This window comes from Macrobrachium rosenbergii, unplaced genomic scaffold, assembly GCF_040412425.1.
Source record: "Macrobrachium rosenbergii isolate ZJJX-2024 unplaced genomic scaffold, ASM4041242v1 171, whole genome shotgun sequence".
NCBI classification, from domain to species: domain Eukaryota; kingdom Metazoa; phylum Arthropoda; class Malacostraca; order Decapoda; family Palaemonidae; genus Macrobrachium; species Macrobrachium rosenbergii.
Window position 1 is genome coordinate 4,363,514 of NW_027100729.1, and position 26,838 is coordinate 4,390,351.

The 26,838-nt window shown below is 46.1% G+C and overlaps 1 protein-coding gene across 1 annotated transcript; it reads left to right on the forward strand.

Annotated features, from left to right (window-relative positions):
- The first annotated feature begins 1,558 nt into the window (after nucleotides 1–1,558).
- On the forward strand, nucleotides 1,559–26,372 carry LOC136838100 (zinc finger protein 569-like). Its single transcript, XM_067102947.1, has 2 exons — nucleotides 1,559–1,694; nucleotides 20,778–26,372. The coding sequence occupies exon 2, from the start codon at nucleotides 21,042–21,044 to the stop codon at nucleotides 22,524–22,526; it is 1,485 nt and encodes a 494-aa protein (XP_066959048.1). The 5' UTR covers nucleotides 1,559–1,694; nucleotides 20,778–21,041; the 3' UTR covers nucleotides 22,527–26,372.
- The last annotated feature ends 466 nt before the right edge of the window (nucleotides 26,373–26,838 follow it).

Below are 26,838 nucleotides of genomic sequence, written 5' to 3' on the forward strand. Positions count from 1 at the left end.
GCATCTCTACATAGTAAGCCAGTGATATCGGAAACTGGTTTCAGCAAATCGAGAACTACAAAAATTATGTTTTCAGTTAAGTGAGTTTACAATGGCGAGAGTTAATATCCGACATATTCAAGAGTTTATAAATCAAATTTCAATATTTAGTCTCTTGTATAAAGCTAAAAATGAGGGAGAGAGTTAGGGGAAACTCTTAAGAAGCACCAATACGTAACGCCAGGGCAAGTAAGGAACTACAGTAGTAGTTCGTAACGTGGACGCCTCACAGGTGTTACGGAGTTTGAACTAAACAAACAATCTCAAACTATGTTAGCGTTGAAAATGGCGATTCACGTCTTTCACTGTAGGCCTTCCTTACCACTCCTGGAGAAATTATACGACTTGAATAAATAAACCAAGGCCCTGGTTTAGCCTAATAAATGGTATGAGAGTCGGCTATGAACCAATGGGTGGTAGCACTCTACAAGGACCTACGAGCATTAACGTCGTAATGCTACAAAATTTAGCTCCCAAAATAGTGTTCAATTCAAATCAGAGATTAAAATGACGATAAACTCAGTCACGTCTTTCAACTGAGTCCTCCCAACATCTCCTGGAAAACTATTGGATTTAGAAGTACCCAGTCCTATAAAAATCTGTCGTTCTAAAAATGACACTGTTAAAATCTGGAAAGTGCAGACGCTGGAACGTATGGAATGGAACCCTTCCTTACCTTCTTCCAGGCCCTGAGGAACGTCGTAGATGACGCCAAATTAAAAACCACTAAATTTTCAATCACTTCACAACCAGAGCCTTCGGAAGTCACTGACACAAACACTGACATCTGGAAAGCACAAACAAACCTAAATCGGAGCCGCGTTTGTGGCCGAAATGATCTGGAGCTAAAGGGGGAACCAAGACATCCCCCCCAGGGGGGCAAACACACACACGATGACAGAAGTAGAGAGAGAGGCAGGACGACAACTCCAGCTGGCCCTCCCTCACCCCCGAATTCTCCGTCAGTAGTTAACCGTTTGAATGCTTGTTATATACTTTAGCCTTATTACAGCAGACAGACTAATTAAAGGAAATTTGTTGTATATCATACTTATGCAAAGACTAATAAACATAATATCATTTTACGTTATATATTATAGATAGATACCACCTGTTAAATACTTTATATCAGAGACCGATAGGTCACCCTATGAATGCTTCATTGATTATATTATTTATCAATAAAATAACTCGATTTACAACATACATAATATGATCTAATTGTATTTATTACATTTTTATCAGTTCAACACGTTACAATATCTTATTATTAACCCATAAATAAGTAAAATAAGCTTCTATTTTTGCGATACACTTTGACGTTACTTTAACTTATTAGCTACGGTAGAAAATAAGTATATCGCCAAAAATGCTTCATAAATTACATTCATAAGTAAAATAACTTAATTTTATATTAAAATAATATCATATAACTTTATTTATTACCTTTTTATGAGTCTAAAATGTTATAAAACATAATTATTAACCGAAAAATAACCCGAATAAAGGAGCTAATCGTCTTGGGTGGAAAGTGGTCGAGTGAGTGTAAACAAACAAATGATGGTGTCGTCGAATAGTTGTCCCGGAGATCAACAGAAATCAATCAATTTCGACCGGAAATATTGACTGAGTGATCGAATTGGAGGTCAAACGAGGTAAATCAATGATTGAGGTTGAATTCTCGAGTTAAAAATTGTGTGAAATTTGAGTTTTTGAGTGAAATATGGTTGAATGAAGAGAGGCATTGTGGGTCTCTTGACTCCTCCTAAGGAGACGATTGCCAATGTTCATTAACCGTTATTTAAAGCGTTAATTACGTTGCTTTCCTTATTTCGTTTCTTTATATAACGCTGAAGGTTAAATCGATGCTTGAAGTTAAATTCGTGATTTAGAAATTGCGTTAAATTTGAGATTTTGAGGTGGGCCAAATGTGATTAACTTGCGTTAGGTATTTCTCGTCTCCTGAAGGTCAAGGTTACAAAGGTCAGACCTTATTTAGACCTTATTTAGGCCTTATTTGATCGATTTAAACTGTTTCTTCGTTTAGGCAATTTGTGGCCCTCTCAGGCCCTGTAGGCTGGGTTAGGCTCAGAGGTGTGGGGTAGGCTATGGCTGCAATAATGGGGCTGTTAACAATTTTGTTATGATTCTTGGTTGTGATTTTGCCAATTGCCCCACCCCCTCACCCCCCACCCACCCCCCCACCCCACTCCCGTCGGAGGGTTGCTCCTTCATTACAAGGAAATCAAAGATGCTTCATAAGGGATGCATCCTAACCTAACCTACCCAAGGACAATTTGCCCAGACTTGCTATGCAGTCTCCTCCCCCCCCCCCCATCCTTCCAGAGTTAACATTCGAACTGAGCAGAACCTGCACACAACTACACCGCCGTCTCACCTGGATTTTTTGAGCAACTGAAAAAGAAAGTCACATGAATAATGATGGAGGCTTCTAGTAGCCTAACCCTTACTGAACCCAAATGGGTTAATAAACCAGCCCAAAGAATAAACGAAAGTGGTTTTGAAATGAAACTTCTCGGTTACTAAAGTGTGATTTGTTCCCACATGATATACAAACCATTGATCCTATATTGCTTAGTGTTGTTCTTCCCTGAGATGTGTCTGCGACAGTGGAATACAGGTCTTTGTACAATAGAATCAAATGACAATCTCAACAGAGGCAAAAAGGTACTCTTGCAGCAACATAAAATATGGATATACTGGAGCACTAAATGGGGACACTACCCTATAGGTGTGCATTCAACTGCTTTCCTAGTATCTTTGCCGAGCCTAATGCTGGGGTTGGATTGTCTCCGCTTACACAGGAGATCACATCACTCTGCAACAGAGGAGCTCTCCAATTAAGAAGACAAAATTTGCTCCTATTGAGGCGTCCTACTGACTATCTAACTTACCAGACCTCTTGGCCAGAAACGACCCTACAGTTGAATCTCAAAGGGGTTTGGAAAGGGGCGCACTCAATCCTCAAAGGTGTACCAAACTAGTAATACAAGAGCAATACTCTAACCATTTTCTATAAGACAAGACCCATGAGCCACTATTGCATGCACAACTAGGGCATGATGTTTCTGTTGTGTTACATGTTTTACACACTTCTAATCATTACCAAAGCAACAAAATCTTTCATATGACTGGCCATTACAAGGAAACAAATATCATTCAACAGCCATAATACTAAGTAAATTTTACAAAAGTACAAAAGTACACTATAGTATCACTAACAAGAAAATTATATATGATTCACTAAATACATTTGGAGGGAACATATAGTCTTTCTCCTCAGCACAATTTAATACAGTCTACATCTCCTCGATGAGACGTGCAGGAGGGACAATATTTCTAGTACCTCCCATGGGAACTCCCTCAGTTTCTAGATCAGGCACATTTTCAGAGTGCTCTTGCATGCTAACTAACTACTCTTTCTCACCATGGATTGCTTTGAGTTTATTGGCTGACCTTTCCATAATATCTTCATTAAATAAGTTTGTTCCGACACGATATACAAACCCTCGGTCCTTTACATTAGGAATTACTTTCAGCGTAGGCTGGAAACGGCCGTTGAACTTTCAAACAAGGTGGTTAGGCAGTTAACTACCGTCCAGGAGGCGGGAGTACTGCCTGCCCAGATGTAAACATTCCAATTTGCTTTCGGCCATCGTAGAATGCGGACGTTGTTCTTCACTCTCTGCCTGACTGCCCTTCAGCTTTTCAGTGGGATTTTTCCTTACTTTTGTGATAATGAATGTTGATATGCCTTCTAAACCCTCCTATCCCCAGCGTGTGTGTCCTGGGGTAGGAGGCATAAGATGTAATACATTTCGTTCTAGCGTCGACACGGACCCACACGCCCTTTGCCCAACTTGCAGGGGACGTGTGTGTTCGCGCAGTGCTCCTTGTAGCGAGTGTTGTACCTGGTTTCCTGAGCAATGGAAGAGGTTCGAAGGGAGGAGACGCTACTGTCGGAAGCCTGCCAAGGAATCGTCCAAGGGTAACGTCCCCGACGACTCCAGTGGTGGCTAATGTGTCAGGATCGTTTCTCCCTCCCTGCGAACTTCCCCTTCTTGCTCCCTCTCCCTCGGGTGAGGACTCCCCCTCCCCTTCCTCATTCATTTCATCGGGTGTGGAAGGGTGTTGGGGGGCAGTTGATCAGGACATCCTCTCAGGGGCCTCTCCATACTCTGGGGGGGAAATTTTTCCTCCAGAGTGAGTGGAGGCTTCTCATTTTGAACCGACTGTTTCCTCAGGTTTGGGGGTGGAAGTTCCTACGGACCAGGTATCAGACTTCTCTTCTGCCTGGCTACACCTGGGTCTACCTGGCATTCCGTCACTGGAGGGCCTGGTGTCCCACCTGTCTGGCGCTCCAGTGACAGCCCATGTCTGCGTTCGGCAAGCTGCCTATGACGGTGGCTTCACACCTAGACACCCAGGTTTCGGCTGCTCCTGCCTCTCACCATCTTGTGCCGCTGCCCCTTGCGTTCCTGGCCCGCTATCTCGACCTGGGCCTTTGTATGTGGTGACGTCGTTGGTGCCGTACATGACATTGCCTGCCCCTATTGCTGACCCTGGCTCGTTCATGACTATGGTTCCAGCTCCTTGCTTCTCCATCTCTTGGCCCAGCCTGGCTGCTGACACGCCCCCGTGCCTTTGACCCTGGCTCGGCCCGGCCTGGCTGCTCGTGTGCCACCCGTGCCTTCATCCCTGGCTCCTCCTTTGGACATTCCTGGCTGCCATGCTGATGTTCCTGCCCTGGCAACTACTGTCCCGAGCACCGTCTACCCTGCCCGGGTTGCGCCTGCTGCTGTGGCCCCCCTGGTTGCTCCTGAGTCTTCGGCTGCTCCCGCATGGTTTGGGGACCTGACCTCGATCCTGAGGAAGATGGTGAAGAAGAAATCAAAGAAGAGATCATGGAAGGTGTTGTCATCTTCGTTGTCGTCTTCGTCTTTGTCTGCTGCTTCTTCTTCCTCTTCTCCTTCTGAGGCTACCCAGCCAAAGAAGAAGCCTGCCTCTCCCTCCGCTAAGAGGTCTTACACCGAGACCTCTAAGGGACTGCCCCCTTACACAGGGAAGGCAGACGGATCTCTCGCTGGCTCTTCCCGATCCACGGATCAGGAAACCGCTGCTCTGTCCCTAGGTCAGGGGCATTGGGAGCCAAGGGCGTGCAGACCACAGTCCGCACTCCCCTGCTGTGCAGAAGAAACCTTCTTCTAAGGCCAGCGGGTCCATGTCAGGCAAGTCGCTCCAGTACCCAGGTTTCCAGGAAAGTACCCCAGTCTGGTACAGGAGAAACCTGTAGACTAATGTAAACCTGTCTAAATTAATATTTTTAATTATATTTTTATAATCAACTTACAGAGTTATGGTACTCTAGGCTACCCTATAGGCCATAGCCTTTATGGGGTCTGGTTACATAGGTTTCAGGCAGCCTGTAGGCTAAAGCTTAGCCTGGCCCACTCTAACTTAAGACTGTCTTAATGAATGACATATTTGATATTATCTTAATAATATACTCATGGGTTAATGTTATGTTGTTCCGACACAATATACAAACCCTCGGTCCTTTACATTAGGAATTACTTCCAGGCGTAGGCTGGAAACAGCCGTTAAACTCTTGAGCAAGGTGGTTAGGCAGTAACTACCGCCAGGTAGGCGGGGATACCGCCTGCCCGGGTGTAAACATTCCAGTTTGCTTTCGGCCGTCATGCGTTGCTGACGTGTTTTCGTTCTCTCTGCCTGACTGTCGTTAAGCTCTTATTATCCCGGTGGGATCTTTCTGTATTTTTGTTTATATATACGTGTGTTTGATATTTATTAGTACAAACCCACGATTTGTGATAACCTTGCATAAACCGTCGTTCCCTGCCTTGTCTTGGGTTTGACGGCCAAGGGCATAATTGGAGTAGCGTAACCAAGTGGTAATGCTTCCCTTCCAGCAGCCCTTTACGTAAATACTGAAGGTGCCCCTGTACTTTCGGAGACATAGTTTGGGACGTAATATCTTGACTCCCCTACATTCATCAGGATGTAAGAGTTCGTTCCCTTCTTGGGCTTCCGCCCTCCGTGCATAAGGGGCATCACTAATTCCTTCCTACTTATGCTGAGTGTTGCTCGCCACCTGCGCTTGGAGAATTACGGGCCGGGTGGGAGGTTCCGGGCGTCGTCGATAAGTTCCGCTTCCACGGCGCCCTTGGTGGCCTCCCCTCCGTCCTTTTTTTTTTCTCTTCCCGTAGGTTCTTCCTACTCCCCTTTAGTAGAGCTCTCTCCTTCACTCTCTTCGCTCGCTCATCGCCGAAGACCAGGGGCGGGGAGCGATCGGGCGACCTCGTCTAGAGTACCTCCTCCTGCTGCGTAGGGCAGTTCCCCTTGTAGCGAGAGGAGTCTCCCTTTACTAATCATCTTTGTTTTTCTTTTAGGTTGACAGTGAGCATCGCAGACACAACAGTAGTTGGCTGGATATATCAAAGGATATCTTGCATGAAGCAGTCCCGACATTCATTCAGTGTTGCTTCGGGATCGACCACAATACCTGGTTAGATGTCATATTTCCACGTCGGGATCGTTCTGACTCTGTTCCCGCCGATGTGGATCGATCGCTGTCATTGCTGGTTTTCATGTATGCTGTTGCAATGCCTCCTGCGTATCTGTGGTCCATCTGCTCCTGCTGCTCCCTGTGTTATGCTCTTGTCAACTATACGACAGACTGTGGACTGCTATTCCTGGTCTCCTGCCACAGCTGCCCTGATCGTTCCTGTCGCTGCTGGTGACTTTCAAGTGACATTTCTGTCCGTTGCAGTAGCTCCTGCCTTCCGAACCGCTAACATAGCTCCTTTATCAGGTGTCCTGATCGTGCCCGCTACTTCTCCTAGTGATCGTGCCCGGGGGCCGCTTCCGTTGTGTTCCTGCCAGCTGCCCTAGAGGTTACAGTGTTCGCCATCCTGTAGAAGATGTTGGCGTGAAGGGGAAGGAAGTCGCCTTGTGGAAGTGACGTTCCTGGACGTTGCAATACCTCCTGCCCTCCGAACCTGTGCCGTAGCTCCTGCATGGGCTGTCCTGATCATGCCTGCCGCTTCTGCTGGCGGTCGTGCCTGGGACCGCTCCCGTTGTGTTCCTGCCAGCTGCCCCAGAGGTTACGATGTCTGCCATCCTGTAGATGATGCGTGAAGATGAAGGAAGTCGCCCTGTTGAGGTGACGTTCCTGGCCGTTGCAGTAGCTCCTGCCTTCCGAACCGCTGCCGTAGCTCCTGCATGGGCTGTCCTGATCATGCCTGCTGCTTCTCCTGGTGGTGGTGTACTGGGCCGCATCCGTTGTGTTCCTGCCGGACTGCCCTGGAGGTTACGATGTTTCGTGTCCACCATCCTGTAGAAGATGGAGTGGAGGTGAAGGAAGCCGCCCTATGGAAGTAGCCGCCGCCTTCTTCATCTTATCTTCGATTTCTTCTTCTGGTGCGTCTTCCCTTCCTCTCCCGAGGTCCAAGGGGGTCCCGAGAATCGGACAGACCTCCGTCAGCCGAAGGAGAGGAAGGCTGCTTCTTGCTCTCGATGCCCTTGCATGTCTAGGGACTGCCTCCTTCTGAGGAGGAAGTGGGTCTCTCGTTGGCCGTTCCCGACCTTCGGGTTAGGAAACCGATTGGCATAGCCGTGGGTTTTGTGTTTCGGAAGCCGCGGGCGTGCAGACCTCAGTTTGCAATCCCGTTCCCGAGTCCTAGAGGTTCCGCCCCTAAGACGGGGGCTGCTTCGGGCGCTCGTTCGTGAGCCGCTTTGAGTGCTTGAGATTCTATGGAATATTGAGTATCCCGATCTGGTCTGGAGAGAATTTCCTGGGCCCAGTTCGGGAGCAGTGCGAGAGAAAGGGCCGAGGCACCCAGGTGTCTCAGCTCCTCTTCCTGTCAGCACCGCAAGCGCTTCCCGAGTGTTTGCCAGTGCTCGGTCAGGTTCCGAGCCTGGTGTCTCGATCCTGTCAGTTCGAACATCAGAAGCAGCAGGGAAGAGATTCCCTTCAGGAGTCATGCGGGACTTCTAAGGGACTGACTCTCTTCTGGGAGACACGTTTCTCTCGTTGGCTCTTTCCGCCCTGGGGCGGGAACCGATTCGCATTCTCCTGTGGGATGTTGCGTTTCGGGGGCCACAAGAGCGCGGCCGCTCGAGGCCACGCCCTCGTTGCCAGTCTTGGAAGTCTTCTTCTAAGACTAGTTCTGTGCTTAGCTCTTTCGATCTATTAGGAAACAAAGCAGCTGATCCCTATTTTTGGAAGTCTCGTGGGTAGTTCGAATTCTATGAATCACAAGTGCTCTCCTTACGAGAGGCACAGGATGAGAGAAAGTGCCGAGACACCCAGGTGTCTGGGTGCCGAGACGCCAGGTGTCTCGATGCTGCCTGCCAGCCAGCTTCGGTTGCTCGGCTGGGCTTCATTCTTGTGTCTCAAACTTTAGGGTTTGAGCATGCAAGATAGCAGACACAGAATTCCCCTTTGAAACTTCTCGAGGGGCCTTGGCCTGGAAGGAGTTTACAGTTCGGGAAACTTGCAATTGTTCACAGCAGGCGAGTCTGGCCTGCCCAGTTACGATTGTGTTCGCACGATTGGCTCGGCTCGGCCCCCGGTCACGCTTACGAGACTGGCTCGGCTCGCCCCACCTGCCTCCCAGACCGCCGCATACCAACCAGCTGGATCGCGTTTGTGTGCTCGGCTCGGCTCGGCCCTACTCGGTTTTTTCCGATCCGGGCTCTCGGCTATGTTCAAGTGAACTTTTTGCTCTTCCCAGGAAAGCGCTTTGCCACGGCACAAGTGCTCTTCTTCCCCCATGGGGCAGTAATCTCCTTCTGTTGATTATCGCTCACGGTCCGCCTCTCCTGCTCATCTTACTGGCAGGACAGGTAGGGATACTCTTTCTCCTCACCTGTTCTCTTCTCCTCTTGGTTGTTCCAATAGGCACAAGACGGACAGAGAGAGCTCTGACGAAATTATCTTCGGAGTTCGGCTGCCTGGCGGGCTTTGGGTGTTGGTTCCCCGATTCTCTCGTAGTATAACCAGATAGCCGAGGAGGGTTTCATGGGATCTGTCAAGGTGTCCCTTCAAGGGGAGAGGTACAGGAGTTTCACGCATCGGAAACAGCGAGGGTCTTCCTCTTCAAGTTGTGATCGTCCCCGTGTTTTCGGAGAACTTTGCGCTGATTCGTCAGCGCGAGGATCCCCAGGACAGGACCGCAGCTCCCCCAATGAATAACCTTCATCACTCGCAACCCTTGCAGTTCCCGAGGGGCTGAGAGTGTCAGGGACCGCCGTGGTCCTGGCTTCCGAGAGCGTTCTCTACCTGATGAATTCTTTCTTCGAAGGAGTTAATTCAGGTCGAGACACCAAGCTTCCACCCCTGCCTCGACAGAATATGAATTCTTCTTGCCTCGGAGGGTCTTGTCGACTGCAGTTTTTTGGGCAATCCTGGTGTTAAGAAGGACTTTGTTCCAAGTTGGCTCGACCCTTAGGAACGAACCTTTACTTGGTTCTGCCTTTCTCTTTCAGAGATTTGCCAGCTCCCCCTGTAATCAAAGTTTGTACCAGGGCACTGACTTGTCCTTTGGACAGCGGCCAAGAACTTTGGGTCTCAGTCATCTCAACTCGACCTTGAGTTCAAGCCAACCCCCCTCAACTCCTTAGCTAAGAAGTCCTAGGCTTCAGAAGAAGATTGCAACTGCTGATGCCTGGACGAAATGATACCCATCAAGTCTCTGGAACTGGCAGCTACATTGCTGAAACCTAGGAATGGATTCCTTCAGGAGAAGTATCTATTTCCCTTAGGTCTCGGCAATTCTTTCCATCGAACTTCCATCCCGCCTCCTCTCCCGTGCTCCCAATTCGGGAAATGCCAGCCCGGCTAGAGCTAATTGGCTCGGTATCCTGTCATCTTGCAGAAGCTTCCCCATGGTGGTGAATGGAAGTCTGCTTCCATTCCTCTGTCCTCTTTCCTCTTCAAAGTATGAGGAAAGAGTTAGGCTAATGCTTGACTGAAGGAACCTTCGAATATGCTTGCATATTCCCCTCACATCTTGTGTCTACTTACGGATTCACAGATTGAGGAATAGGCGCACACTGGTAAGACCTTTTCTTGAAGTTGTGTGACCAAGACGAATAGTACCTTCTCATCACCGTCCTGGGCTCAGGGCAGCCTTTTGGCTGTCTGAGAATTCAGGATGGGTTTTGCGGCACTCACTGGTTTCGTTGAACAACAAAACCACAGTAGTGGCATTTGTCGACAAACAAGAGGCAATCGTTTTTTCCTCCTGTTTCATCTCGACATTTGCACGTACTCGAGTGTTGTTCTATTGCACACTCGACAGCTCAACCAGATGCATTCCTGGTGGGGATGTATTGGTAGGCAAGCCTGTCCTTGGGGTTGAGTGATCGGGACGGAACATGCTGCTCACTCTTTCTTCACGAAGATTCATGCAGAGACTGCTGGACTGAGAAATCCCTACCGTCCTTCTGTTTCCTCCCTGCACACAAGTTGGTAGTTTTTTCTCACTCCTTCATACCAGACCAGGGGCCTCTCCAGTGAGGCATGCTGTCTTTTTGGTGAAAACTCGATATCGACGTTTTTTCCCTCCGTATTTGTCCGTTTCGCTAGGGGTTCACAAACATTGCTCACCCCGAGTTACAGACAAATACTTGAAGACTTCGCCTTCATCCGACCTGATTGCTGAGGCATCGAGAAGAATTCTGCTTGACCCAACCTCCTGTGCTGCTACACAAGAAGCAGTTCTTGAGGCAGTACATCCCTGTGTGTTCAGGACTAGGAGACTTTCCAGCTTTCCTTGCAAGCACAGGCTTTCTCGCCAAGTGGCAACGGATATAGCTGGATAGCCCTTGAAGTCCTCTGCAACACTGTCCCAGGGACTGGATCCATCTTGGCTGGTGGTGTCGTTGTTGGAACTTCTTCTCGGGTCAGAGTTGCTCGTCAAATCTGGACTTCCTTGTCTTGTCTGCCGAGGGTTGCTTCTCTCCATTTCATTTGTGAAGAACGTAGGCCCTTGCGACCTAGTCTTCTATCTGAAGTAGCCTTCGTCTTCTCAGTCGAGAGTTAGCTATGGACGAGAAGCTCCTTCAGTCGTGCTGTCCCAGGGAACTGTTCCTTGAGTGGCATGTAACTCTCGTTTAGGGTTCCTGTCCGTGCTCTGCATGCGACTTATGAGAGTCGATGGATAGAGATATGCCCTCTTAGGACCATCTCTCATCTTAACCTGGCCTTGGTGTAGAAGATGGAAGAACAGGGATGGGGACCATACCTCGACTCCTTCTGGGATGTCGTAGGTGGACTCCGAATCCATTGGCATTTGCTGTTGGGTTCGAGTCCTTCTTGTTCCCCTCCTCCTTGGACTTTGTGTCGATGATCCAGATCATTCAATACTTTGTCCTATTAGGGAACTGTGGTACTTTCCAAAAGGCTCGACATTCCTAACCTGGACGTCACCAACATTTTCGCTAGTACTGTCTCTCGCAAGTAAGAAGTGTCTAAGGACACATCTTCCTCCTGACTTTGTGAAGTGATCAAAGGAGGTACAGTACTCGGCAGCTGACGACGACGATACTGGTACCTTCCACCCGAGAGCTCACGAAGTCGATGTCTTGGTCCATCCCTCGCATTCCGGAAGTTTCTGTCGGTCTGGAAGCAAGACGTGGTCTCTTAGACCACACCTTGTCTTCTTCCTTCGGTCTTGCCTACAGGCCCTTGGAACCCTTTTTGCTTGGGTCTGTGGTGGCTGCTCAATAAGTTGTGTTGTCTTACCTGGCTCCTTCAAGAGGACGAGTAGCATCTCGCCTAAAGTGTTGGTTCTGGAAGTGAGAAGGATTCGAGAGTGACTGGCCTCTCTTCCTCCTCCTTCCCCATCCTCCAACTTCTCCTCCTTAGGGATGAGAATAGGACTCGAACCAATAGCTGCTGGAACTGGCACTGATGCGGTAAGACTACACACATCGAGCACCCGTTCTATTTTTCTTATAGAATCTCATAGAAGCAATTCCGCTCCTTCCTCTAGCAAGGGGAGGAAGGAGAGACTGGCAATAAGGGAACCCCGTCTCGGCTTTTCCTTACTGCCTCCGACTCTAGATCCTTCCAGCCTATTTCGTAGGAGTTACATTTCCTCACTCATGCGAAAGGGTCCAGTATCTGACATCTGATCTTGCAGTTCCTACACTCCGATCAATATGTGAGAGGCACGGTACTCCTCCTCGCTCTTTCGACCAGGAGTAACCCAGGTGTGCTGAACCTCAGTCAGTTCAGGAGACTCACTCAGATTCCTCCCTCCAACCAGTGAGTCTTCCTAATGTAAAGGACCGAGGGTTTGTATATCGTGTCGGAACAAATAACAATTTTTAAAGTAAATTGTATTTTTAAACATCTAACTTACCTGGTAGTTATATATATAGCTTAAGTCCCTGACGTCACGGCAGAATTTCAAAAAACTCACGGCAATCACCGGTCGGTAGTCAGGTGATCCACCTGTGCGCCCTCTACCCAGGTACCTGGAACCATTCCAACTATTCCTCAGATCTTCCCTGCCGCCGTGCCGGTAACATCATTGGAATTTCACTCGTAGCCTGTGTTTTTCGCAGCTTATTTTGGTCAAGTACACTTTGGCTTTGGCTTTCGCTCATTTTTAGATCTCTCTTTGGAATTTTCTTAACAACATGTCTGACTCTTCATCGAGTGTGAGAATGTGTGTGAGGGGATGTAAGACCCGGCTTGCTAAAGCCTCCTTGGATCCCCACTCCGTAGGTGAAGTGTAGGGGTAAAAGTTGTGAGTTGGACGATAGATGTGATGAATGTTTGGGTCTATCTGAACGGGAATGGATTGATTATAGTCGGTATGTGAGAAAGCATGAAAGGGACCGGCTCAGAAGAGCCAAGAGTACTATGTCTCGCTCTTCTAGGGATAGCCAGGGAATAGTTAATTCTTTGCCCCTTGCTAACTACCCTATTGATCCTTCTCCCGTAGTGGTAGTCTCTGAACCCCCTACTGAAACAGGTAAAGACCCAACACTTAAAGATATGATGGCGGCCATTCAGGCCCTGGGCCAACAGGTAAAATCCCTCACGGATGACAGGGATAATATGTGGTCGACAATGAGAGATCTAAAAAGTACAAGTGTTAGTGCTGTTGTTAGTGCAAGTGCAGTGGAGAGTGCGACCGCTCGGACCTGTCGTGCTCCTAGCCCTAGACCTCTTCCAGGCTCCCCAACCCCTGGGAGAAGGAAAGTCGACAGGCGAAGGGAGGCGAGAGGTTTTAGCTCCCGAGCGGTCGTCCCCTCGAGCGTTCCTGTTGACGCTTCCCAGGACGCTCACCCTCGCCATAGGAAAGGCGAGGTAATGTTGTACTCTTCGTCGTCGGACGATGCAGTCCCCAGACGGGGCTGGCGTCATGCGTCGGAGTCGAGACCTCTCAAGAGGAAGTTACCCCCTATTGAGGGACGTCATGATGAGACTTCACAGGCTCCAGGTTGTAGCCACTGGAGCAGCCCGGAGCGCTTCCCTTCTAGCTCCGAGGGTAGCTCTCCTGCTAAGAGCAAACGTAGACAGTCCTGTTCAGTCAGGACGCCAGGCAGCAAGAGTGTGGTGGACGCATTGCTGCCTTCCGTACATGCTCCTCCTCCTCCTCCTTCGGATTGGTACTCGTCTGCTGAACCCTCACCACAATCCATTCTAGACGATGAGGAGGAAGTAATTCACGTAGTTAAGGATTCCCCAGCCTGTCCCCAGCAGCAGGAAGCCCCGCAGATGGCTTTACTGCAAGATATGCAGCAGACTTTGTCTTCTCTGGTGCAAGCGTGGCAACCAGGCAGAGAGAAGAAGGATAGCAGACGTCCAGCTAAAGCTTCGAGACGTCCAGATGTTCAAGACGCTGAACGTAGTGAAAATGAAACTCTAGACGCGGGATGCACTGGCGTCAAGCGTCTAGGAGTGAAACACCATGACGGCAAGTGTCAAGGAACGGGACGCCAAGACGACAAGCGTCAAGGCATTGGACGTCAAGACGTCAGGCGTCAAGATGTTGGAAGCCAAGACGTGGAGGTAGCTCAGGACGCAGGATGCACTGGCATCAAGCGTCTAGCATTAGAGCACCAAAACGTCAAGCTTCAGGAGTTTAGACATCAGGACGCAGAGGTAACTCTGGACGTGGGATGCACTGGCGTCAAACGTCCAGAAACGGAACACCACAAGCGTCAAACAGTAGGACGTCAAGGGAATGGACGCCAGGACGTCAAGCGTCGAGAGGCTGGACGCCAGGACGATATAGCCGAACGCTCTGACAGCTCGGATACGGCATCCAGTAAGCAAGACGTCGCCACTTCGGTAACGGCCAAACAGTCGGGTGAGGTGGACGACGATCTCCCTCCTTCTCCAGACATTCATTTAGATGAAGTTACCGACGAAGAGAAACACCCATCGTCGGACTTAAAGAAACTGATGTCAGTGTTTACGGAACTTTTTCTGGAGAACTTTGTGCCAGCTGCCCCTCGATCTCCTCCTTCTCAATTTACTTTAAGGAAGACTTTGAAGAAGGCAGTGTTTACGAAGATGATTATGTCTCGCTCTTCCAAACGAGCATTGAAGACCATGCAGGATTGGATGGCCACTAAGAAGGATCAAGGCCGAACCGTGTTCTCTTTCCCCCCGGCCAGACTAGCGTCCAGATCGAGCATTTGGTACGAGACTGGAGAAGCTCTTGGTCTGGGAGTTCCTGCCTCATCCCAGGGGGACTTCTCTAGTCTCGTAGACACTTCACGCCGCGTAGCCATGGGAAAGGCAAGAGTGTTTTGGTCTCCATCGAAGATGGACCACCTCCTCAACGGCATCTTCAGGGCCTTTGAGGTCTTTAACTTCTTGGACTGGACCCTGGGAGCCTTGGGGGAGGAAGACGGAAGACTTTAAGAAAACTGGCACAGGGGAGCTTATTCACCTCATGTCCTGTATGGATAAGGCAATCAGAGATGGTGCCAACGAACTAGCGGCTCTTTTTTCAACAGGCATCTTGAAATAAAGAGCCCATCTTTGTTCTTTTCTGTCTAATGGGGTCACGCCCATTCAGAAGTCGGAACTTCTTTATGCTCCGCTATCTTCACATCTGTTCCCGCAGGAAATAGTTAAAGACATTACTTTGGCCTTAGCACAAAAGGCCACACAAGATCTAATAACGAAGACAGCGAGGAAAGTGCTTCCAGCGAGCTTCGTCACGCAGAAGCATAAAGGAGAAGCTCCTGTGACTCAGCCCTTTCGTGGAAAATCCAACAGTAGAGGAAATACGAGACCCGCTGGTAAAAGAACAACAAAGAGAGGCTCCAGGCAAGGAAGAGCCAGAGTCTGAAGTGAAGCACCTTCAGACAGTGGTAGGAGCCAGACTGACCAACTTCTGGCAAGTGTGGGAGAAAGAGGAGCGGACCTATGGTCCATTCAGTTACTCAAAGAAGGGTAAAGGATCCCTTTCCTGAGGAGACCCCCTCTAGCAGCAAGACCAATAGACCTTTCAGCCAAATACAACGACAGAACCAAGGCAGAGGCTCTACAACAACAAGTGTCTATGATGTTGCAAAAGGAGACCATAGAGAGGGTTCAAGATCTGGAATCCCCAGGATTCTACAATCGGTTATTCCTGGTCCCCAAAAGCTCGGGGGGTTGGAGACCGGTGCTAGACGTGAGTGCACTTAACGTTTTTGTGCAGAAAACAAAGTTCACAATGGAAACGACAAAATCGGTTCTAGCAGCGGTCAGACAGCACGACTGGATGGTCTCACTGGACCTCCAGGATGTGTACTTTCACATCCCCATACACCCGAGCTCCAAGAAATATCTGAGGTTCGTCCATAGGGGAAAGGTATTCCAGTTTCGGGCTCTCTGTTTCGGCCTAAGCACCGCTCCACAGATTTTCACAAGGCTGATGACCAATGTAGCAGGTTTTCTTCACACGAGAGGCATCAGAATCTCCTTGTACTTAGACGACTGGCTCCTCAGAGCTCCTTCCCGCACACGCTGCCTGGAGGATCTTCAGACCACGATACAGTTATTGGAGGAATTAGGTCTGCTGATAAACAAAGAGAAATCTCAGCTGATCCCATCCCAAGTGGTTCTGTACCTTGGGATGAAGATTCAGAGTCAGGATTTTCGGGCTTTTCCGTCTGTAGCAAGGACGGAACAAGCCTTAGGAAAACTTCAGGACTTTCTAAAGAGACAGACATGCTCGGCGAGGGAATGGATGAGTCTGCTGGGGACCTTTCCTCGCTAGAACAGTTTGTCTCCTTGGGAAGGCTGAATCTACGCCCGTTGCAGTTTCATCTAAATCAGAACTGGGACAAGGAAATAGAACTGGAGACCAAGTGCATTCCCATTTCAGAACCAATAAGGCCGTATTTAGAGGGGTGGAACGACCCCGTCAAGCTCCAGGAGGGCCTTTCTCTACATCAGAGGAACCCAGACCTAGTGTTGTTCTCCGACGCGTCGGACTCAGGATGGGGAGCAACACTAGGGAAGGAAGAAGTCTCGGGCTCCTGGACCAGAAAGCAGGAGAAGTGGCACATCAACCAGAAGGAACTAACTGCAATCTTTCTAGCTCTCAGGGAGTTCGAACACATAGTGGAGAACAGAGAGGTGCAGGTCAACGCCGACAACACGACAGCGTTGGCCTACATCAGCAAACAAGGGGGCACTCACTCCAGGTCTCTATATGAGACAGCAAGAGAACTTCTTCTCTGGGCAAAGGAGAAGAATGTCAAACTAGTAACCCGCTTTATCCAAGGGGAGAAAAATGTGAGGGCGGACATTCTGAGCAGGAAAAATCAAGTCCTCTCAACAGAATGGACGCTACATCAGGACGTCTGCAGAAGCATGTGGCGACTTTGGGGACGTCCGTGCATAGATCTCTTCGCCACAGCGCAAACGAAGAGGCTGGAAACTTACTGCTCTCCCGTACCAGATCCCGAGGCGACATGCATAGACGCGTTCCTGATGGACTGGTCCAACTTGGACGTGTATGCATTTCCCCCTTTCAAGATAATACACAGGGTACTGCAAAAATTTGTGTCGCACGAGGGGACCAGAATGACCCTTGTGGCCCCTCACTGGCCGACAAGAGATTGGTTCACAGAGGTACTGGAATGGATGGTGGACATTGTGGCGGAATTCAAACCCATAAACAAAACAACACACAACACTCACCCTGATCTTCGGTTGCTGGAGATGGATAAAGGTCGCCGCAACAACCACAACCGCAAACAACCACAAACACAACAAGGAAATACAAAAAAAAGAAACAGAACACCAACAAGAAAACCAACAACTCCCAGAAAAGCAATGGCCAAGAACTTTGGGTTAGTCATCTCAACTCGACCTTGAGTTCAAGCCAGCCCCTCTCAACTCCTTAGCTAAGAAGTCCTAGGCTTCAGAAGAAGATTGCAACTGCTGATGCCTGGACGAAATGATGCTTATCGAGTCTCTGGAACTGGCAGCGACATTGCCGAGACCTGGGAATGGATTCCTTCAGGAGAAGTATCTATTTCCCTTAGGTCTCGGCAATTCTTCCATCGAACTTTCATCCCACCACCTCTCCCGTGCTCCCGATTCGGGAAATGCCAGCCAGCTAGAGCTAATTTCCTCGGTACCCTGTCATCTTGCAGAAGCTTCCCCATGGTGGAAAATGGAAGTCTGCTTCCTTTTCCCCGTTCCTTCCTCTTCGATGTATGAGGAAAGAGTTAGGCTAATGCTTGATTGTAGGAACCTTCTAATATGCTTGCATATTCCCCTCACATCTTGTTTCTACTTACGGATTCACAGATTGAGGAATAGGCGCACACTGGTAAGACCTTGTCTTGAATTTGTGTGACCGAGACGATTAGTACCTTTCGTCACCGTCCTGGGCTCAGGGCAGCCTTTTGGCCATCCGAGAATTCAGGATGGGTTTTGTGCACTCACTGGTTTCGTTGAACAACAAAACCACAGTAGTGGCATTTGTCGACAAACAGGAGGCAATCGTTTTTCCCCCTGTTTCATCTCGACATTTGAAGGTACTCGAGTGTTGTTCTATTGCACACTCGACAGCTCAATTAACCAGATGCATTCCTGGTGGGGATGTATTGGTAGGCAAGCCTGTCCTTGGGGTTGAGTGATCGGGACGGAACATGCTGCTCACTCTTTCTTCACGAAGATTCATGCAGACTGCTCGACTGAGAAATCCCTACCATCCTTCTGCACACAAGTCGGTAGTGTTTTCTCGCTCCTTCATACCAGAGCAGGGGCCGCTCTGTTGAGGCATGCTGTCTTTTTGGTGAAAACTTGATATTGACGTTTTTTCCCTCCGTATTTGTCCATTTTGCTAGGGGTTCACAAACATTGCTCACCCAGAGTTACAGACAAATACTTGAAGACTTCGCCTTCATCCAACCTGATTGCCGAGGCATCGAGAAGAATTCTGCTTGACCCAACCTCCTGTAGCAGCTACACAAGAAGCGGTTCTTGAGGCAGTACATCCCTGTGTGTTCAGGACTGGGAGACATTCCAGCTTTCCTTGCAAGCACAGGCTTTCTCGCCGAGCGGCAACGGATATAGCTGGATATCCCTTGAAGTCCTCTGCAACACTGTCCCAGGGACTGGATCCTTCTTCGCTGGTGGTGTCTTTGTCGGAATTTCTTCTCAGGTCAGAGTCGCTCGTAGTGCGGTGGTTCTCAGATTAACCGGTTAGAGGAATTCCTTTTAGGCTTTAGAATCTTGAGCAACAGTGATAGTGTAATCACATGAACGTAGGTTTAGTACGTTTTAAGTATCCTAGTCTTTGATGTTTCCCTCTGAGAGTCCAAGGGGGTGCTCTCGTAAGCTAGCCTAGGCTCTTTCGTCAGCGCTGAGATACTTCTCTGCTTGTCAGTCGTAGGCCTTTACCGCAACCTGCAGGGCGAAGGGTCAACGGCTTGGCACACTACCTCATTCCCTCCAGGGTAGGCTCTGAATAGCCACTTGGGAGATTCATCGTTCTCCTCCTTACATGAGAGTTATTTTCTTAGTCCGTGTGTAGTGGCTAACTCTATTATCGAGGGTGCGTTCATTTAGCTGAGGGGGTACTCTCGTAGTGCGGAGGTTCTTAGAGGCACCCACTTGGAAGTCTGTGTAGGTTTTCTCGACTTTCTACCTCAGAGACATTCAGTTTTCTTCAGAGAAGAGTTACTCGCTGGGTCACTTTGTGGCAACCAACTCGATCTTATAATTACGCAGTAATTTCAAGGGCGGGGGCCGCTTTAGGTAATGAATGTAGTCAAAGGAACTCAAGATTCTCTGTTGGTCGGAATTCATAGTGAGAGTATTAAGTTTGGCGTTAGTACTGTGAAGTTAGGGAGATCCAGTGGACAGGTTTGGTTTCTTCAACCTCTTCTGCGCAGACATCGGCGGCAACGGGCAGCGAAGAACTCGAAGATCCTGCACATTCAACTTCTCCTCCATACATGAGGGGCTACAATAGCCACATGGGAGGTTCGTCGTTCTCCGCTACTCATGGGAGGCTGTGATTGGCCACTTAGGTTGGTTTTTTGCTACTCTCTATCCATGAGGAGGTTTGAATACCACATGAGAGGTAGCTTGACTCAGACAGTACCTAGACATGAGACTGACGTCGGGGGTACTCTCTCTACAGGAATCCTCACCTGCCGAGTGGGATAACCAGGTGAGGATACATTCATTTATACAGAGTAGGCGAATAATGAGTTACCTGCTTTCCCTGTTGGCAGGTCGGGTTGAATTAGAGTGATCCCACCTCCTTAAAATTTTGTTAATCAGGCTAATTCAGGTGTTCAGGGAGTGTATTGTAATATGAAGTTTTCATAATAAAACTAGTATTGTAATACTTACCTGAACACCTACTTCAATTTGAATAGTGGATAACGCAATTGGGGATCTCGGCCTCACTCGACGGGGACTTGCAGCAGTGTTGCCCAGGTAACTCATTTGACAAGATTTTCCTGTAAGCGTTGGTAACGCTGACAGTTAACTACCCACTTAGTGGGTAAAAGCTATGGGGATGTAGTTCGGGCTGGTGGGTGACCAGGGCTAATTCAGGTGTTGGTAAGTATTACAATATTAGGTTTATTGTGAAAACTTCATATTTGAGGAAATGTAGCAGCACATTTAACCTTCCAAGACTCATCAGTGTTGCTGGTCTTAATAGCTACTCATGTATTGTATCTGTAGTGACAAACAGTGAAACTAATTTGAAAACTTTTATCTCTCTTGAAATTATTACTCAGTTCACCCCTACTATTTTTTCCTTCTTATTGTCTACTGCATCTGTGGATAATTGGGTGTTATGTATATGTGGATCACATGTAATTAAGCATTTACTGTACTGTATACCCTTCCTGCTGTTACCCCACAAAATTCTTATGCATTTTCTATTCCTGGTCTTTGATTTGTTAATAAGGATATCTTCAAAAGTAATACTGTAATGTTAAGCTAAGAAGGTTTACAGATGTGAGAGGGTGGGAGTCAATATTAACTGTTATTCTATTGTTGTATTGTTGCCTCAGGAATGTTTCGATGCTGTGTCTGGACAATATTTGGTTAGTTTGTGTTAATATTTGGATACTGGCAAATGTACACCTTGTTAATTGGCCTGAGACCTTTATAGGAACCTGAATTAAATTTGATTATTTTGCTTCAGTTGTGGCATTCTGTTTCCTAACTCTGTTGCATTCTTTGATTTCAGATTCTCCCTCAGAAGAACCTTCCTTCCTTCGTCAGTTTTGAGCAGCATCAAGATTTTGGGAATGTTTGTGTGTTTGATGGTAGTACATTCCCAATCTGATGTGAATATCAGATTCATACGCCAGCAATGAAATCTGGTTGTAGTCCTTCAAGATATTGTACTTTGTGACAGATTTATTGGATAATCATTTGTAAACAATTTTGTGTTAAGAGTTGTCAATTGAACACATTGTGTTTACAGAACAGAACTGGACAAAAGGCTAAAATGAATCCAGAACATTCTTTAGAATTTCCTTTGATAAGTGAAACTGAAGGTGCATTATCACTTCCTTCCATAAATCAAGAAAACAGCAACATGGCTGCCTTTAGTGAAACCAGTAATGATGACTCTTTGTCCCTGGATCCATTGATGGACATCAAAATAGAGCCAGAGGTATTCTGTGAGTCTAATGAAGATGATGAATATTCTTATGAAATGAAGTCAGTAGTGAATGAAAAAGATCCACTAACTTGCAAAAAGGGAGTAAAACAAGAAAGAAGGAATAGTCAGAATGGAGAGAAGCCTTTCAGATCCACTGATTGTGAGAAAGCATTTTACAAGGAAATTAATCTTACAAGTCATACAAATCCTACCAGAGAGAAAACATTCATATGTAATGAATGTGGGAAAGCATTTTCCAGGAAACCAGATCTTAAAGTTCATATGAGAATTCATACTGGAGAGAAGCCATTCATGTGCAAGGAATGTGGGAAAGCATTTTCCACGAAATCACAACTTACAGGTCATATGAGAAGTCATTCTGGAGAGAAGCCATTCATGTGCAAGGAATGTGGGAAAGCATTTTCAAGGAAACAACAACTTACAGTTCATATGAGAAGTCATACTGGTGAGAAGCCATTCATGTGCAAGGAATGCGGGAAAGCATTTTCCCTAAAACCAGGTCTTGAAGTTCATATGAGAAGTCATACTGGAGAGAAGCCATTCATATGCAAGGAATGTGGGAAAGCATTTTCCCAGAAAGGAAATCTTAAACATCATATGAGAAGTCATACTGGAGAGAAGCCATTCATATGCAAGGAATGTGGGAAAGCATTTTCCACGAAACCACAACTTACAGTTCATATGAGAAGTCATACTGGTGAGAAGCCATTCATGTGCAAGGAATGTGGGAAAGCATTTTCCACGAAATCACAACTTACAGGTCATATGAGAAGTCATTCTGGAGAGAAGCCATTCATGTGCAAGGAATGTGGGAAAGCATTTTCAAGGAAACAACAACTTACAGTTCATATGAGAAGTCATACTGGTGAGAAGCCATTCATGTGCAAGGAATGCGGGAAAGCATTTTCCCTAAAACCAGGTCTTGAAGTTCATATGAGAAGTCATACTGGAGAGAAGCCATTCATATGCAAGGAATGTGGGAAAGCATTTTCCCAGAAACCAAATCTTACAGTTCATATGAGAAGTCATACTGGAGAGCAGCCATTCATGTGCAATGAATGTGGGAAAGCATTTTCACAGAAACCACTTCTTAAAGTTCATATGAGAAGTCATACTGGAGAGAAGCCATTCATGTGCAAGGAATGTGGGAAAGCATTTTCCCAGAAACCAAATCTTACAAGTCATATGAAAATTCATACTGGAGAGAAGCCATTCATGTGCAAGGAATGCGGGAAAGCATTTTCCCAGAAACCATATCTTACAGCTCATATGAGAATTCATACTGGAGAAAATCCCATAGGGGTGTAGTCCCATCAGTGCACCTCATGTGGTGCAATTTAGGCATTACTTAAGTCTTTGTGGCGTTCCTTCAGCCCCTAGCTGCAGCCCCTTTCTGCCTTCTAGTGTACCTCCATTAATTTTCTCTTCCTTCCATCGTACTTTCCACCCTCTCCTAACAGTTGATTCATAGTGCTTCAACTGCTTTGAGGTCTTCATCCTGTTACACATTTCAGACTTTTTTTTTATACTGTTAATTCTGTTTTAGCTCAGAATGACCTCATGAGTCCCATTGCTTGGCGTTTGCCCTAAATTCTGTATTGTCTTCTATACAGGAGAGAAGCCATTCATGGGCAAGAAATGTGGGAAAGTGTTTTTCTTTACAAGTGGTCTTACAAATCATATGAAAATTCATACAGAAGAGAAGCTGTTCATGTGCAAGGAATGCTGGGAGGAATATTTTGGTTAAATTACCCTTGCAAGCCACATGAGAATTCATACTGGAAAGCATTTTCAAGGAAACATCATCTTACAAGACATAGATGAGCCATACTGGAGAAAGGCCTTATATGTGCAAGGAAATATGGGAAGGTTTTTTCCACTAAAATTACTCTTACAAGACATGAGAATTCATACTTGAAAGAAGCCATTCATGTGAAGTAATGTGGGAAAGCTTATTCCAGGAAACATCTGAGAATTCGTACTGGAAAGTAGCCATTTACAGTAGACCCTCAATTATCTGCTGTAATATATCCAAGACTCTTGTAGAGATTGAAAATTTGTGGGTACGGTAAAAAAAAAACACTTCACAGATTAAAAATGTCAATTACTGTATGTGGAATGAGTCATACCTGCTGTTAAAGTTAGCTTAAATTTTTGCACCATTAGGTGCGATCGGCATACAAAATTTGTGAAAATCATGCTTCCCTAACCCTCTATGAGTATCTGTGTAATCACCCGTTTCCCACCAGGTGGCGCTGGAATCTTTACGTTCTTGTCAGAATTCTTCATGCCGTGCCCTTATGCAGGCAATGTAAATCAGCATTAGTAATAATTTTGATGATTTTTGGCTTATTTTCTCCTGTACAGCATTGTGCTTGTTTTCTGTTCATGCATTGTGTCATCTACAACAAGCAGAGATGAAAGCATCAGGCTGTATAGGAAGGAGTTTGTGGAGACTGAATGTTTTGGTTGAGCTTGACCACATAAGCTGTATGTTAGCCTAGCTGTTGAGGCACGATATCCTTCTCCCCACACTCTTCACACAGAGAAGTTGAGAGTTGGGAGGGTAAATTGGACAGTTGTTATGCAAGGAGGCCATGGAGCCATGGGCATTTCCAGCCTCAACCAGTTTGCTTGGCTAAACATTGCTTCTCTGACCACAATAACCCACCATCCTCATTCAGTGTGGTAGTCAGCTAACTTTAACAGTAGGTAAGATTCATTGCAAATAATGATAATTTCCATGATGAAATCAATTATTTGGATTCTTACCTACTGTTAAAGAGGAAACCCACCCAGCCTCCCCACATCTTAGTGAGTGGTCATGAAGAATGCTGACAAGAACCTAAACATTCCAACGCCACCTGAAGGGAAACAGGTGATGACAGAGACAGTCATAGAGGATTAGCCAAGCGTCATTTTAAAAATGTTTGTATGCCAATCACACCTAATGGTGCAAAGATATAAGCTGACTTCAACAGTAGGTAAGTACTGTATCCAAATAGTTAATTATATCATGAAAATTATAATTTTGTACCTTATTTTTTTTTTACCTGTTTTGTGACTACAGTACTGTACAGTATATGCTTATAAGCAGTACATAATACTCTACAATACTCTACTGTACACATAATGAAAACCAAACTGTACAATACTGTTTACTGAATAAATGTATAAAAAAATTACCATTGAAATTCTCTCTCTCTCTCTCTCTCTCTCTCTCTCTCTCTCTCTCTCTCTCTCTCTCTCTCTCTCTCTCTCTCTCTCTCTCTCTCTCATACCTGTTCGCACTGATGGAACTGTTCACATGAGCCAAACTTGAAAAACCTCTTGAGGAGAAAAGAGAAATGTGCAAATGCACAGCATCATGATGCAAACATGTGTGTATGTGCACATGTATATGCATACATGTATGTCAACACATGCTTATTTGATATTGCAGGTAGCAACTATATTGTACTGCATTTTGTTGCCTCCACGTTAAAGATCTAGTAAACATTCCATTCAAATCTTATTAAAGATGTATTACAGCATTATTGTTATTTATTTGGTGTGGCATAAATATGTTTTCCTTCCAAAACATTTGAAGCTTCTGGAGCTGAGGCTATCACATATTGTTGGTTGAGACGACTTTTAATCTGTATTGCACCATATTTACTGAAAATACTGATTGATGCAATGATACTAATTACAGTCCATTAAAGGATATCAGCTTTATCATGCACTGTATATTGAGTTCTTACTCTGAATGTGAGCAATTTGTAGAAACAAGGTGACACAGGCCGAGTTCTCTAAGGTATGGAAACCAATCCTTGAGTGCTGGCAAAAGTGAGAGAGAGATGCAAGACTGCAATTGGCATTACCTTTGAAGGCTAAAAAGAAAGATTACACTTCACATTTGCCTAAATTGATAACAAGAGCTTTTGAACCTGCAGAGTGGAACTTCTATGACATGTCACGACATTCAACCACCCAAAAGTAATGAAAGAAATGACGTGTAATGACATTTTTGCTTTTTAGCCAACAACAGTCGTGAAAGCTCCCGAAAAGACAAAGCCTTGCCCAGCCCTCCCCACTCAGCTCTCGTGGCCCTCCCACCCAGTAAGCACATGGTTGCAAAAGCTCCCATGCAGACGAGGGCCCTCCCCACTAAGCACCCCCACCCAGTGCTTACATCAGGCTACCACCCTCACAATACCCCTCTCTTAGTGTGCTATATGGCTGTTAACAGCATTAATATGGCATTTTTCTGCCCTCACAGTGTTGCCAACTATACAGGAGGCTTTCTATTCATTTTTATCATATATGTATATATATTAGAGTGGTCCATTCCTTGCAAATATGGATTAACGAGGGGTTACCTACACGCCAGGATTGTGAGAAAGCATTTGGTACCTATAAAATTAATCTTAGGGCACATCCACACTGCAACTTATCTAATACATATCACAAACTGGTTGAAAACAAGTTAACAACTCCAAGTAAAGACTGAATCTGGTAAATGCCAAAGAATGAAATAACAGTATTTAAAAATCTATGCGACTTCCAGAAGCAATATGAGTTTGCAGGATAGTTCAGTATAGTAGGAAGTCTCTCTTAGCAAAAAAAGAAAAAGGATTGAATGCCAGCCCTCACTAGATACAGACAAAATATAACTGTCACCAAAAGGACCGTACACCATTACAACATAAGGTCCTTTCTTGGACATTTATTTCATAAGTCCTCACTTAGTCCCCAAGGTTTTTTTCGTACTGCTCGAAGATTGTGATTATTATTATATTGTATTATTTGATACTTAAGTTTTGATTATTATTGACTATATTTGCTGCTTTATTGGTTTCCAGATATTTGTATATTGCTTTGGTTAATTGGTTATACCTCGGATTGTCTGATGTTATCATTTATGCTCTCTGTATTACTTGTTGTTTGATGTAGCTTAAGCGTTGGTCTCCTTTATATGATGTTTGTTGCTTTTTGCTGTGATGGTAAAGTTTATTTGAAGTAACTTCAATTTTGCTACATCTGTGGTATTTTTTGATTGACTCGTGGATTATGTTTGATGTTTGCCATGATTTATTTCATTACTTTTGACCAAACTTGACTCATTTGTAAACATGTACATATCTCAATGTTAATAAAGTAGTATTAAGGTTATTTTGTTGATTTTGTTGTTCCCCTTTCCCCTCGGTTGTCTCTCTCGGCTTCTGCCGGTCTTTCCTGTCCACTTCTCTGTGATGGATGATGGAACCTGATGAACCCAGGTTTGGTTCATAACAGTGGTCATGAGGATACTGAAAAATTCTCTCTCTCTCTCTCTCTCTCTCTCTCTCTCTCTGTTACTGTAATGAAATACGAATTACAGTACGGTATTAAGCAAACTTTTAAATGAAAGTAAAATGCTGTGGAAGGATGATTTTTGTCATATTTCAGGCTAAAACTCTAGAAATAAGCATTTACTGTATGTATTAGCATTTTTTGTGACCGTACCAAACTTTCACGAATCTTTACCTTACATGAGGGGTTCTGGAACCTAACCTCACTCAAGTTCGAGGTATTATTGTATATATGTATATATATAGCATGTCTATTATTATGTGGGTCCGTTGGTCATTTACATTAA